Consider the following 15614-nt stretch of genomic DNA (forward strand, 5'->3'; position numbering starts at 1 on the left):
AAGATCATAATAGTTGACAACATACAGTCAGTGGTATTTTGATAAGCCAAGATTACTGTTTTCAGACCTGAATTTTGCTTTCATATTTAATAGATTTTTTCCTTTGTAAACATCAACATATTGTGAAATAAATGTAAATATAGATTGGAATATACCTGTCTATGAATATCATTCTCAATCTATGTTGCTAATAATTGTGGCATTTTGAGAGTATTTATAATTGCTTTTTGGTATTATGCAGTTTGAAAATGTGTTGAAAAAGTTAACTATATTTTTACAAGGAAATTAAAACCTTTCTAAAGGTTTCAGATACTGTGTTGTATAAATGTATATTTTCTTTACCTTTTGTAATTGTTAGCTCTGAGTATTATTGCTGAATGAGTTCACCCTTTCCAGTTCATCATTCTGAACTTTGTTCGTTTCAATTCATTGGTTCTTGCTCCAACTTCTCTCTAAGCAGCCTGATACAAGCTGGCTTCTCTCAGCTTCTCACTGGAGTACTCTCCTTGGCTTCAGACTAACTCTTGGAATTTATAATAATATTCTGGCTCCTTCTTTTGATCCAACTTCACCTGTTAAGCTGACCTGCACTTACCTTCATGAACTGATTAACTAACTCAACTCCACTGCACTACACACATAGCATTGACTTCCAAATGTCTCATACTCTTTCTGTACTATTCTTAAATAGCTTTTGTTTCTGTGATGTTTTTGTGAGAATTGGGTATATTCTAGCTCTGACTCATTTTTCAACATTTTCTAAAATTGATCATTTTGTCTTCCTCTCCATTAGACTTAACTTCAAAACATGGTTGCTTTATTCTACCAACAAATTTTACGTTATACATGGGTATTAATGGTATGCATGCAGTTAAGTCAGATCTTTTGGTAATCCAGGACATGTCTGCATTCAAGTCTGATCACATAGATATAGAATGTCTTTAGATGTGATCCCTTGCCAGAGCAGCCCTGTTGTTACACTAAAATAACTCTCATAATTCCTGCTCATGTCGCCCACCTTGAGTTGGTGTGGCAATTGGGTTGGAGTCGGGTGGAGCTAGTCAGGATGACAAGGGATGTGCAGCATGCCATCTTCGCCAACATGCTGGGCATATCACTTGTCTTGCTTCTGCCTTCTATCACTGTGTGGCAGGCAGTAAACAACCCCAAGAAGCAGGAATAAAAGTGGCACTTTCTCCACTCCAGGCTTCCAGGACATAGTCTGAGGCAAAATGGAGGGTGTGAGGGGCCTCCACACTTCAATTCATCTATCCTACCTATCACAGCATACAAAGCAACCTGGAGTTTTCCAAACTACTTTTATTTCCTCAAAGTCTTCCTTAACCCTATGGAACAAGAAGCTGCCACCGAGTAGGGCCCAGTATAAAGGCTGCTTTCTTTTCTACTCTCCCCTCCCAATAATATATATATATATATATATATATATATATATATATATATATATATATATATATATATATGTGTGTGTGTGTGTGTGTGTGAATATATATATATATATATATATATATATATATATATATGCTCTCATGTTGTTTCACCCTCATATGTTTCTTCACAAAAGTGGTTGTAAATGGGTTGTGATGCATTTTATTAATAAGGACCACCATTGGCAACTCTGGGAACTTCAGAGAATAGTACATAAATAAAACTAATTCTGCATTTTCTTAGGCCTTTGTATAGATTTTTATGACCAAATATGTAGAATCTGCAGAAAATATATGAAATTTCTTTCATATCCTAAATTCTTCAAGTTCCAGAGGTTGTTCAAAAGCTGCTATTAGTATAGATTTTCATGGATAACCCCAGTTATCTCCAACATTTATTATTAGAAGTGAACTTTTCATTTGTCGGTCTCTATACTCACCTGTTACAAAATGAAGTTTAAGAAATCAAAATTGAGACACAGGTCTTCCTGGTTGCTGCCGCTGCAGAGAGCCCCTGGGCAGCACCCCACGAGCGAACCTGAGCCTCGGGACCACAGGTAAGACCAAATTTTCTGCTGCAAGAAAGCTGCCTGGTGAGCTTGGGACACACGGAAGCAGAATTTCTCTAGGACCGGGCATGTTCTGTGTTTACAGGAAGTCCCACACCCGCGGATCCCGGCCCGCAGCAGCTCTCTGCTCCCAGACCCAGTGAGAGAGAGACCCAACCGCCTGGTCAGGTGGGCACTCCTGAGGCTGCAGAGCGGAGGAGACCACCAACACTGCTCACCCCTGCCCACATCCCTGGCCCAAGAGGAAACTGTATAAGGCCTCTGGACTCCCGTGGGGGAGGGCCCAAGAGCGGCAGGACACCTGCCTGAGACACTGCCGGAACCTGAAAGAAACAGACCGGATAAACAGTTCTCTGCACCCAAATCCCGTGGGAGGGAGAGCTAAACCTTCAGAGAGGCAGACAAGCCTGGGAAACCAGAAGAGACTGCTCCCTGCACACACATCTCGGATGCCAGAGGAAAAAGCCAAAGACCATCTGGAACCTTGGTGCACTGAAGCTCCCGGAAGGGGCGGCACAGGTCTTCCTGGTTGCTGCCGCTGCAGAGAGCCCCTGGGAAGCACCCCACGAGCGAACTTGAGCCTCAGGACCACAGGTAAGACCAAATTTTCTGCTGCAAGAAAGCTGCCTGGTGAACTCAAGACACAGGCACACAGGAACAGCTGAAGACCTGTAGAGAGGAAAAACTACACGCCCGAAAGCAGAACACTCTGTCCCCATAACTGACTGAAAGAAAACAGGAAAACAGGTCTACAGCACTCCTGACACACAGGCTTATAGGACAGTCTAGCCACTGTCAGAAATAGCAGAACAAAGTAACACTAGAGATAATCTGATGGCGAGAGGCAAGCGCAGGAACCCAAGCAACAGAAACCAAGACTACATGGCATCATCGGAGCCCAATTCTCCCACCAAAGCAAACACGGAATATCCAAACACACCAGAAAAGCAAGACCTAGTTTCAAAATCATATTTGATCATGATGCTGGAGGACTTCAAGAAAGACATAAAGAACTCCCTTAGAGAACAAGTAGAAGCCTACAGAGAGGAATCGCAAAAATCCCTGAAAGAATTCCAGGAAAACACAGTCAAACAGTTGAAGGAATTAAAAATGGAAATAGAAGCAATCAAGAAAGAACATATGGAAACAACCCTGGACATAGAAAATCAAAAGAAAAGACAAGGAGCTGTAGATACAAGCTTCACCAACAGAATTCAAGAGATGGAAGAGAGAATCTCGGGAGCAGAAGATTCCATAGAAATCATTGACTCAACTGTCAAAGATAATGTAAAGCGGAAAAAGCTACTGGTCCAAAACATACAGGAAATCCAGGACTCAATGAGAAGATCAAACCTAAGGATAATAGGTATAGAAGAGAGTGAAGACTCCCAGCTCAAAGGACCAGGAAATATCTTCAACAAAATCATAGAAGAAAACTTCCCTAACCTAAAAAAAGAGATACCCATAGACATACAAGAAGCCTACAGAACTCCAAATAGATTGGACCAGAAAAGAAACACCTCCCGTCACATAATTGTCAAAACACCAAACGCACAAAATAAAGAAAGAATATTAAAAGCAGTAAGGGAAAAAGGTCAAGTAACATATAAAGGCAGACCTATCAGAATCACACCAGACTTTTCGCCAGAAACTATGAAGGCCAAAGATCCTGGACAGATGTCATACAGACCCTAAGAGAACACAAATGCCAGCCCAGGTTGCTGTATCCTGCAAAACTCTCAATTAACATAGATGGAGAAACCAAGATATTCCATGACAAAACCAAATTTACACAATATCTTTCTACAAGTCCAGCACTACAAAGGATAATAAAGGGTAAAGCCCAACATAAGGAGGCAAGCTATACCCTAGAAGAAGCAAGAAACTAATCGTCTTGGCAACAAAACAAAGAGAATGAAAGCACACAAACATAACCTCACATCCAAATATGAATATAAAGGGAAACAATAATCACTATTCCTTAATATCTCTCAATATCAATGGCCTCAACTCCCCAATAAAAAGACATAGATTAACAAACTGGATACGCAACGAGGACCCTGCATTCTGCTGCCTACAGGAAACACACCTCAGAGACAAAGACAGACACTACCTCAGAGTGAAAGGCTGGAAAACAACTTTCCAAGCAAATGGTCAGAAGAAGCAAGCTGGAGTAGCCATTCTAATATCAAATAAAATCAATTTCCAACTAAAAGTCATCAAAAAAGATGAGGAAGGACACTTCATATTCATCAAAGGAAAAATCCACCAAGATGAACTCTCAATCCTAAATATCTATGCCCCAAATACAAGGGCACCTACATACGTAAAAGAAACCTTACTAAAGCTCAAAACACACATTGCACCTCACACAATAATAGTGGGAGATTTCAACACCCCACTCTCATCAATGGACAGATCATGGAAACAGAAATTAAACAGTGATGTCGACAGACTAAGAGAAGTCATGAGCCAAATTGACTTAACGGATATTTATAGAACATTCTATCCTAAAGCAAAAGGATATACCTTCTTCTCAGCTCCTCATGGTACTTTCTCCAAAATTGACCATATAATTGGTCAAAAAACGGGCCTCAACAGGTACAGAAAGATAGAAATAATCCCATGCGTGCTATCGGACCACCACGGGCTAAAACTGGTCTTCAATAACAATAAGGGAAGAATGCCCACATATACGTGGAAATTGAACAATGCTCTACTCAATGATAACCTGGTCAAGGAAGAAATAAAGAAAGAAATTAAAAACTATTTAGAATTTAATGAAAATGAAGATACAACATACTCAAACTTGTGGGACACAATGAAAGCTGTGCTAAGAGGAAAACTCATAGCGCTGAGTGCCTGCAGAAAGAAACAGGAAAGAGCATATGTCAGCGGCTTGACAGCACACCTAAAAGCTCTAGAACAAAAAGAAGCAAATACACCCAGGAGGAGTAGAAGGCAGGAAATAATCAAACTCAGAGCTGAAATCACCAAGTAGAAAAAGAATACCCTTGGCAGGGAAGGGAGAGGCAAAGATTAAAACAGAGACTGAAGGAACACCCATTCAGAGCCTGCCCCACATGTGGCCCATACATATACAGCCACCCAATTAGACAAGATGGATGAATCAAAGAAGTGCAGACTGACAGGAGCCAGATGTAGATCGCTCCTGAGAGACACAGCCAGAATACAGCAAATACAGAGGCGAATGCCAGCAGCAAACCACTGAACTGAGAATAGGTCCCCTATTGAAGGAATCAGAGAAAGAACTGGAAGAGCTTGAAGGGGCTCGAGACCCCAAAAGTACAACAATGCCAAGCAACCAGAGCTTCCAGGGACTAAGCCACTACCTAAAGACTATACATGGACTGACCCTGGACTCTGACCCCATAGGTAGCAATGAATATCCTAGTAAGAGCACCAGTGGAAGGGGAAGCCCTGGGTCCTGCTAAGACTGAACCCCCAGTGAACTAGTCTATGGGGGGAGGGCGACAATGGGGGGAGGGTTGGGAGGGGAACACCCATAAGGAAGGGGAGGGGGCAGGGGGATGTTTGCCCGGAAACCGGGAAAGGGAATAACACTCGAAATGTATATAAGAAATACTCAAGTTAATAAAAAAAAAAGGAAAAAAAAAGAGATCAAAATTGAAACATGCAAATGCATAAAATTATTGATATGTTACTAGGAATCATTTCAATACTTTGTCTTTTTAATAAAGTAATAGTAGAAGATTTTCCCTAGGCTGTAAGTCCTATCCAGCCAGATTCTTACCACTTATAACAATACCAAATACAGATTTCAACTTGTAAGACTGAATATAAACTTAATTAGAAAAGAACTGGCAACTTTCATCATATTTGCGCCACTATTTTGTAAGTAGGATTGTCTTTTTTTAAAGTTGGATTTTTTATTTACATTTCAAAGGTTATCCCCTTTCCCAGATTCCCACCCATGAACCCCCCCCCGTCACATCCTCCTCCTGCTTCTATGAGGGTGTTGCCCCACTCACCCCTTCCCACCTCCCAGCCCTGACATTCCTGTACACTGGGGCATTGAGCTTTGGCAGGATCAAGGGCTTCTCCTTCCATTGATGTCCAACAATGAGATCCTCTGAGTAGGCATGTCTTGCCAGGCTAGTCATTACTGTAGCTTACAGAATTCATTTCAACTTCAGGTTTTATACATCGTAGTTTTCAACACTGTGAAAGCTAAAATATTTTCAGATGAATAACTGCTTAAGTTTTCCATGATCTATGACTCAAGTATATGATATCTTCAGCAATGTATACTGATTATTAAATTACTAGGCTAACCAAGAACATTAGGAATGAATGTGATGTTTCAGGTCTGTAGCTCCTCATTTGCTAACCTGATTAAAGGAGACAACTCAATCCTTGGACTGGGTTTTGTATTTGTTAATCTATGGTTTATAATAAAAGTATTGCTGCACTATTATTAAGTATCTCTCTCTTTCTCTATATGTGTGTGTACATGTGTGTGTGTGTGTGTGTGTGTGTGTGTGTGTGTGCATGTGTTTGTGTCTGAGTGAAGATAATGAAACTTATCTCATTTAGGAAACCTCAGGAAATTACCTTATGTACTCTGCCCATTATAGTGGAATTCCAGGATGGGGTGATAGAAGTGAGTGGATGGGAAGGGTAAACCCTCAAAAAGCAGAGGGAGGGGGATAGGATAGGGGTTTCTGGAGGGAAATCCTGGAATGGGGACAACATTTGAATATGAATACATAAAATATCCAATAGAAAAGAAATCTAGCAAATTTTATTTCTTTAATACTCTTTATTACTACTGTGTTTTATTCCCCACCCCTTCCCTTGATGTACATTCTTGCTATGGCCTCTTTCTCATTTCCTGCCTTCTTGGTATATTTACAGTAGAACATATATATCTAGATATCCAACAGTAACCTCTTTTTTAATTTTATTTTTCTTGGACATTTTATGTATTTACATTTCAAATATGATCCCCTTCCCCATTACCCCTGCATCTATGAGGATTTTCCATGACCACCCACCCACTCCCATTTCAATGCCCTGGCATTCCCCTACATTAACATCTTAAATGAAAAAAAATATACAATATTTATCTCTTGGTGTCTGGCTTAATTTACAAAAAGTTCCATTCTCTCAAAAAATTCCTAATTCTTTTTTTTTAATTTTTCTTCTCTTATAACACATTCTGACAGCAGCTGCTTCTCTGTTTACTTCTCTCAGTTGCCTCACCTTGACCTTTCTTCCCTAGATCTATTCCTCTATTTTCCTTCAGAACACTGGCCTCTCAGAAATTTCAGGTGAACATGTCATAACATGATACAATAATATGAGGCAAAATCCTCATATCAGGGAAGTGGGAAACAAACACAGTATGAGGAACAGCATTACAAAAACACTTGAAAGAACCAGAGAGACCCCCCCCAATTAGCTAGTAGGAGTCCTCCCCCCCAGAACAGCAATCTAAGAACCATAACATGTATGTAGAGGACATAGTGCATACCTCCGCAGGTTCTGTGACATAAACTTCCACTGTGAAATGTTAGAGATATTTATTCAGTTTACCAATTAATCGGTCTATAGACCATTTCCATTTCCTAGCTACTGTGAATACCAGCGATGGATATGAATGAGTAAATATCTCTATAGAATCCAATGGGGATATTCTCAATTGTGGTAGAGCTGGTTCATGTGATATATTTGCTTTGAGGTTTTGAGGAAAACACACAAAATGATTTTCATAGGGAATCCAGAATTGTATACTAACACCAGTAATCATATATATCTACCTTTCACTACATATATACCAGCATTCTTTCTGGTGTTTATTTTTGAGGAGTGAGTCTAAACCATTCTAGTCAGGGCAAGTTGAAATCTCAAAGTGCTTTTTGTTTATATTTTCCCAATAGCTACACTTGTTGAACATTCAACTACAATGACAACAACAACAACAACAACAACAACAACAACAACAAAAGAAACAACTCCAAAAACAACCAACAAAATAAACAAAACAAAACGCCAAATATAAATTATACATTTTTCATTTTTAGAAGTCTGTGCTTAGTTCAACTCAGTTGGCTCTATAGAAAAATATTCTTCATTTGTTTTCTATTTGGATATTTATAACTTAAAATACTTTGACTACTTCAGTTGCTAATAGTAAGTAAGGTATATATCCAAAGATCCAAAGATGATGGTGAATTACAGGGGTAGTAAGATTGTGAGGGCCATGAGTAATGAGTGAAAATTGGGCACAGTTTCTGGGTACAGGTAGGTAGCTCCTCATTTACATCCACAGAAATTAATACAATGTGCACATGACTACCACAGTTTAAAGCTAAATGTTGGAGTGGGTGGGTGGGAATGGAAGCATCCTCATAGAAGCAGGGGGAAGAGAAAAGAGCTATGGAGAAAAAAGGGGATAACATTTGAAATGTTAATACATAAAATATCCAACAAAAATAAAATTATCAAGAAAAGAAAGAAATGTAATACCAAAATTAATAAAAAGGACTAGCAATAGTTCAGTGGGTAAACTTACTTGCCACCAAAATTCAAGATCTAACATTGTTCTCCAGGACAACATAGCAAAATGAAAGAATCAGCAACTGCAACTTGTCTTCTGAATGTCACATAAGAGGCGATGCACACTAATACTACCACGCAACACATACCAGCATACATACAAATGGTTAAATAAATGAGATCAAATTTAGAAAAAAGATTGAGAATTACATTTCTTAAACTAGTAATTTTTCACAAAAGCCATTACTGAAAAAATAATATTTATTTGATAGGTATAGGTTATTTAGAGAAGTGGAAAGTAAAGACTTAGAGACTTCTCTGAAGAGTTAATTCAATATTATCAAATATTCTACAAAGCCTGTTGCCAAAAGTTGACTCCACATCTAGAACTTCATAAAACGGAGAGGACTTTGTACAACAAAAGGAACAATTTAAGTAGCAAAGCGTAAGCCTATAGAAATAGAAAAAATCTTTGGCAAATAAACATTTATACAAGATTAATATCCAATGTGTGTGCGCGCGCGTGTGTGTGTGTGTGTGTGTGTATGTGTGTGTGTGTGTGTGTGTGTGTGTGTATGCACGTGCTCGTTTGTGTAAACAGAGTTGAAAAAAAAAGACTCATTCAAAAATGGGCTTGGGACCTGAAGCAAGAGTTATAAAGGAAGAAACATTAGCTAAGAAATACCACAACAAAAACTTTCATTGTCCATAGTAATTGAGTAAACAAAAATAAAAAGGACTTTGAGATCTTATTTTACTCCAGTCAGAATACCAAAGCAATGGACCACACATGCTGGGAGGTATGGGGGGTGGGGGAAGGGAATATTCACAGAGTTTTCATAATATTGTAGAATGGTTTAGTCACTATGGAAATCATAGTGTAAATTGGGAGGGAGAGAGAGAGAGAGAGAGAGAGAGAGAGAGGGAGAGAGAGAGGGAGAGAGAGAGGGAGAGAGAGAGAGAGAGAGAGAGAGAGAGAGAGAGAGAGAGAGAGGATCTACCATATAACCCAAATAAATTACTCTGTGGCATATTTACACTCCACAGATGGACTAAATAATTGTAAACGTACAATAATTATTTCATTTCAACATTCGTAATGTCAAATTCAATGTTAAGATTTTTGAACTGTACTGAAAATTAGCTATTCCTTTCTAAATTTAGTCAGTATTTTCACTGATAATGTCCTACGTATATAAATTTGATGAAATCCCTATTCCATCTCTCTCTTCCAAATCTTTCCCCATGCCTGATTACTTTTTCATCACAATACCATGGGCTTTCTGTTGTCTTCTTTAACCCACAGAGATCACTCAGCACTTACTCTATGTACATGGATAGAGACCCATGTACTGAAGCATGGTGTACCAGAATCTAGGATGAGATCATACAAGTAGACTTTAAGGAAATGGGGCTAGAGTACAGGTTTATGAAGTTGAAATTAGGAAGTATTTACTGTGAAATAGATTGGAGGACTGATTAGAAGAGAAAACATTCATAGTGAAAACTAAAATGATAACTAACATTAGATACCTACTACAATTCATTACGGAAAACAGATATTAGATATGTTTAATCAAAATTCTTTCTATTACAAAAATAAAATGAGTTTAATTGGAATCATCTCATAGTGTATGGAATTACATTTTCCAGACATTATAAGCCATAAAATAAAAAGTTTTAATGTTTTGGGTTTTTTGAACTAGGATTTTGTGTAGCTTAGGTTGACTTTAAACTTAAACTCCTTGGCACAAACTTTATTAGGGAAATTTATTAGTCCATTGGGGAAGGAAGGTATTTAATGAATTCAGGGCTGGAATGTGGAACAGACACTAAACCAGAAATCGCATACAAACAGTATTTACTAGCTTTCTCATAGAATCTTGACCAAATGTCTTTACACACCTGAGGCTCACTTGTCTAGGAAAGGAACTGTCAACTAAATTAACAGTGAGACAGATCTTGCCATTAAATTAACAACAACAACAATAACAACAACAACAAAAATAACATGCTGAACAGGTAGTCTATAAGATAGAATAATAGAAAAATTTCTTAGCTAATGATCCCTTACTTGGTGTGTTAACCAAGATTAATCATCACAGTCAGTCAAGTGCTGTAGCTATTGGTTTAAATCAACATACCCTGGTTAATGTTATTCAAATAAATAAAGAAATAAAGGCATTAACATCTAATAGGAAAGCCTATATGCAAAGAAACAAGGGGAAGAGCACCTGTAATCAAAGTGAGGGCTTCTAGTTTTTATAGGTATACAATTTTGATTTTAGTTGATTAGCTGCTGTGAGATCTTTCATACATCACAGAAATGTAACCAAGTGTTTGAAAGAAAATATAGATACAAGGAAAAACAAAGGAAAATAATCTCTTTTGAAAGGTTTGGTTTCTACAGGTTACTCAAACTAATGCATAATAAAGTCAATATATTTTCTAAAATAATTATGTTAAAACTCATCAAATTACTAAGTACAGTGTATATAACATTAACTTTTATAACATAATACAATGTATATACATAGTTATTCATATATATAATTAGTACATATGCACAGATACATGTCTATGTATACATTCAGAATCACTAATATATTCTTATTAAATATGAAAGATGACATATCCTAAAAGATATTTATTGTTTAATGACATGGAAACTAAATATGGTAATGCTGACTATACACAAAAAGTTCGTTTTCTACAGTCTTTAACAATCATTACAGGAATTATTAACTGTTATGAAAATGTTTCACCAATATCACTCCCAAAAGGCAAATGTTTCCTTAAGCCATTATGAAGATAATTATAAAAGTGTGTTTATAAATGTTGCACAGAGAACTTTTTATCATTATCACTTGAAAAATTTCTGGATTGAAAGGAAAATCATCCCAGCAAACAAGAAGCATAATATTTCCTGCTGTTGTACAAAAATAAAGATTAACTTTCCATGGTAATTTTATGTCTTTGTTGTTTGAATTATTTTAAGTCAAATACACATAAATTGCAGGAGGAAATCATTAGTCTACATTTATGTTTCCATTCTTTCTGTACCATTTTAAGATAAAAACATTTTAAATATTGTAATTCTTAACATAATTGGTTCAATGAAGTTCATCGGTAGGGAAAGTAAAAAAAAAATGAGCCTTACAAATATAAAATATTGAACTTACTAATTTTATGTAGTTGAAACTCAGGAGTCCATTATCCTGCAAAAAGTTACTGGTGAAAAAGAAAAGAATGAAATTAAAAGGTGCTGAAATATTATTTTGTTTAATTTATTCTTTGAAGTTAATTAGAATGATGTCTTCTCTATAACAGCAACCTATATGTGTATACCATAGAAAGACACACACACACACATACATACTCACACACACACACACACACACACACACACACACACACACACACGCATACACATGCACGGACGCACTCTCGCATTCATACGTAACCCCACACAGGCACCTGCAGATGTACCCGCACATGCACATGTATACACACAGAAACACACACAAATATATACTGAATACTGATACTTAACTATTAAATTATTCAATGTGGAGATGATAGACAAGTATAAAATTGGGATGCAAATGGAGAAATTATAGTTTTGATTCACCATTTTCATCCTAATTTTGTTTTTAAGAGTTACTATCTTCTTACTTGTCAATATCAATAGGTCTTGCATGTTTTAAACCCAAGAAAATATTTATGTTAACACTGGGTCTTTATTGGCTTGTTAGCAATATTACCTATTTAGACATTAGTGATTTCTACCTCCACAGGTTGTTGAGACTGGATGCTTTCAGAGAGCTATTTTTCTACTGCATTATGACATAAAATCCATGTTGTTGCAAAATGCCTCCTAGAGCTGGAAACTGTCCCTAGGAAATAGGCAACAATAAAAAATGAAATATAATAATAAATTTTTGCTTTTTCAAGTATCTGCATTTGACATAATTTGTTACACAGTGATAGAAAACTAATGTGTTGGTTATATAATTTACCTATAAAAGTTAGCTATCTTGCTCTATTTTTATTTCTCTTTATTAGTTTTTAATCATTTTAATTTTTTCATTTTATTTATTTCATTTTTATTATCTTTAATCTTTTTTTACAGTCCAGTAATTATACCCCTCCCATTCTGTTCACCTATATTTCCTCACAACATTTCATCTCCCCTGTATCCAGAGGACAATCCCTTACCCACCACTCCACCCTGCCTGCTTCTCCATTCCCTAGGTTCTCAAGTCTCTTAAGGGTTAGGTAAATCCTCTTTTGCTGAGGCCAGACCAGGTAATCTTCTGCTCTTTCGGAGGTTTGCGGGGGAGTCAGACCACCTTGTGTGTGCTGCCTGGTTGATGGCTCAGTGTCTGAGAGATCTTGGGGTCCAGGTTAGCTCAAATTGCTGGTCTTCCTATGGGGTTGCCCTCTTCTTCAGCTTCTTCCAGCCTTTTCCTAAATCAACCTCAGGAGTCCTTGTCTTTTTCCTTGGTTAGATTTAAGTATGTGCATCTGACATTTTCAGCTACTTCTTGGGCCTCTAGGATGGTAGCCATGCTAGGTTCCTCTCAGAAAGCATACCATAAGCATCAGTAATAGTATCAGATGTTGTAACTCCCCCTTAACATGGGTCCCAATTTGGGCTGGTCAATGACCCTAATTTCCCTCAATCTCTTCTCCATTTTTTCCCCGCAGTTATTTTAGACAGGAGCAATGTCTGGATCAGAGTTTTTGACTGTGGGATGGCAACACCGTCCCTCCACTTGATATCCCATCTTTCAGCAGGAGGTGTACTCTAAGAGTTCCCTTCCCCATTGTTTGGCATTTCATTTAAGGTCCCTCCCTTTGAGTCCTACGATTCTTTCATCTCTCCAGTCTTTGTTAGATTCTAGAGGATTCCCCGCTCCTTCCATCTCCTGTTGTTGCATGTGTTCATTCATTATGTTGGGTCTCAGGGCTTTATTCTGGCTTCTTACCCACCTCCGTTCCTTTTAATCTTAAAATAAGTAAAATAATAACATACTGTTTGAGGTTTACTCCATATTCATTATTTTCATGAGTACATTGTATATAATGCTCAAATGCAATGGTGATATTGTAATATAAAATTAATTAGATACCCTTATATCTTACAGATATTGTATTATAAATTTTGACTTTTCATACAATATCTTTCCATATGCTTGTATGTTACTAAAAAATTCATCAACTAAATAAACATTATGACTTAATAAAGAGCTGGAGGATTTAAACTGTTATTGTATTAGTCATAGTCCAATTATCTAATTCATATATTGCTAGTGAGTACCACCTTATTAAGTATACATATAAGGAGCCATGTTGGCTAACTTTAGCACAGGACTTAGAAAACAGAAACAAAAAGCAAGCTAGAATAAAAAGAATTAGTGAGTTGTACATTCATTAAGATACCCTACACAAATAAAACGAAATCCAATATCAACTTTGGGCTTTCACACACATGCACATATATGAAAGCACATATCTATATGCATATACTTACACATATAGACACCAATTCATACATGAAAGCATAGCATATATCCACACATAAACTTGAAAAAAAATCTCTGAAAGACTCTTTGTTATTAAAACAAACATTACCATTAAACTGATATTAATGATTAGGGATATATCCACACTCACCTAGATTCAATAAACATAGTATGCAGTATTCTTTGGAAGTAACAAGTGTTCATAATATTAGTACTAATTCATTACTACTCTTGTTTATTATGTCTTTGTGGTGGTTTGAATATGATTGGCCTAGGTAGGACATGATGCTATTAGGAGGAGAAACCTTGTTAGAATGAATACTGGTTTATTGTAGGAAGTTTTTCTTGTGGGTTCAGGCTTTAGCACACTCCTTCTAGAAGAAGGGAACCTAGGAGGTAGAGAGAAGGGGGAGGAAATAAAAGGGGCAATATCAGGTATGGGAGGAGACAAGAGAAAGTTAAAAAGGGTCAGAAAATCAAATAAAAATATGTAACAGGGGATGATGAACTGTGGATGCCTACTGGAAGGTCCCCAACAACAGGGAAATATGAGGTTCCCTAGACCAAACAGGGATGATTTTAGCAGAGAAAGGGAGATAGAACCTGTACAGATAACCTTCAGTAGGTAGCCATGACCCAAGTGGGGGATGGGCCACACACACATCTCAGTTTTTAACCCAGAAATATCCCTCCCTGTTCAAAGGAAGAACAAGTACAAAAAATGAAGGGAGGGCCATCCAAGGACTGCCCAACATGGGAATATATCCTGTCTCCAGAAAACAAATCTGACATTGTTTGCCTTTGCCAAGAGGCCTTTACTGACAGGAATCTGGTGTGGCTGTTCCTGGGAGGTTTAGCTAGCAACTGACCAAGGCAGATGTGGATGATTGGAGCCAATGATCAGGCTCAGGGACCATGGTGGTGGAGCTGCAGGAAAGACTAGAAAGGCTGAGGGGTTTTGCAACCCCACAGAAAGAATATCAGCTGGATGAACTACACAGTGTTCACAGGGAATATACTACGAATCAAGGAACATACAGGGAGGGATCCATGGTTCCAGAAAGATAGGTAGGAGAGAATGGTCTTGTCTGACATCAATGGGAGGGACCGTTCTTGGTCCTGTGGTGATTTGAATCCCCAGTGAAGGGAGATACATAGGAGGAGGACAGGGAAGTTGAGGTATGGGACTCGTGGAGGGGTAACTAGAAGTGGGATATCATTTGAGATGTAAGTGAATGGAATGATTAATAAAAAAGAAAGAGCAAATACCATGGGGAAGAGAGCGGAACACCCAGGAGTGCAGAAGAACCGAGGCCGCAGGAAAGACTGTCACCTCTGAACACCTACTCCCACATCCATGGTCCAAGAGGAAACTGCACAGTGCCTCTAGACACAGGGATATAGGAAGAAACAGCTGCCAGTTCTGGTCTCCGCCCAGAACGGAACTGATCTGATCAGCAGCTCCCTGCACCCAAATCCCTTGGGAGAGAGAGCAGGAACCTCAGAAGTATGGATATTACTGAGAAATC

General features: G+C 37.9%; 1 protein-coding gene across 1 annotated transcript; it reads left to right on the forward strand.

Annotated features, from left to right (window-relative positions):
• The first annotated feature begins 1066 nt into the window (after nt 1–1066).
• On the forward strand, nt 1067–1183 carry LOC108352638 (dolichyl-diphosphooligosaccharide--protein glycosyltransferase subunit 4-like). Its single transcript, XM_017599045.1, has one exon. The coding sequence runs from the start codon at nt 1067–1069 to the stop codon at nt 1181–1183; it is 117 nt and encodes a 38-aa protein (XP_017454534.1).
• The last annotated feature ends 14431 nt before the right edge of the window (nt 1184–15614 follow it).

Source organism: Rattus norvegicus, chromosome 13 (genome assembly GCF_036323735.1).
Source record: "Rattus norvegicus strain BN/NHsdMcwi chromosome 13, GRCr8, whole genome shotgun sequence".
Lineage (NCBI taxonomy): Eukaryota > Metazoa > Chordata > Mammalia > Rodentia > Muridae > Rattus > Rattus norvegicus.

Excerpts from the sequence above, each read along its gene's own strand:
- LOC108352638 (XM_017599045.1), top strand. The coding sequence starts at position 1,067 with ATGACAAGGGATGTGCAGCATGCCATCTTCGCCAACATGCTGGGCATA.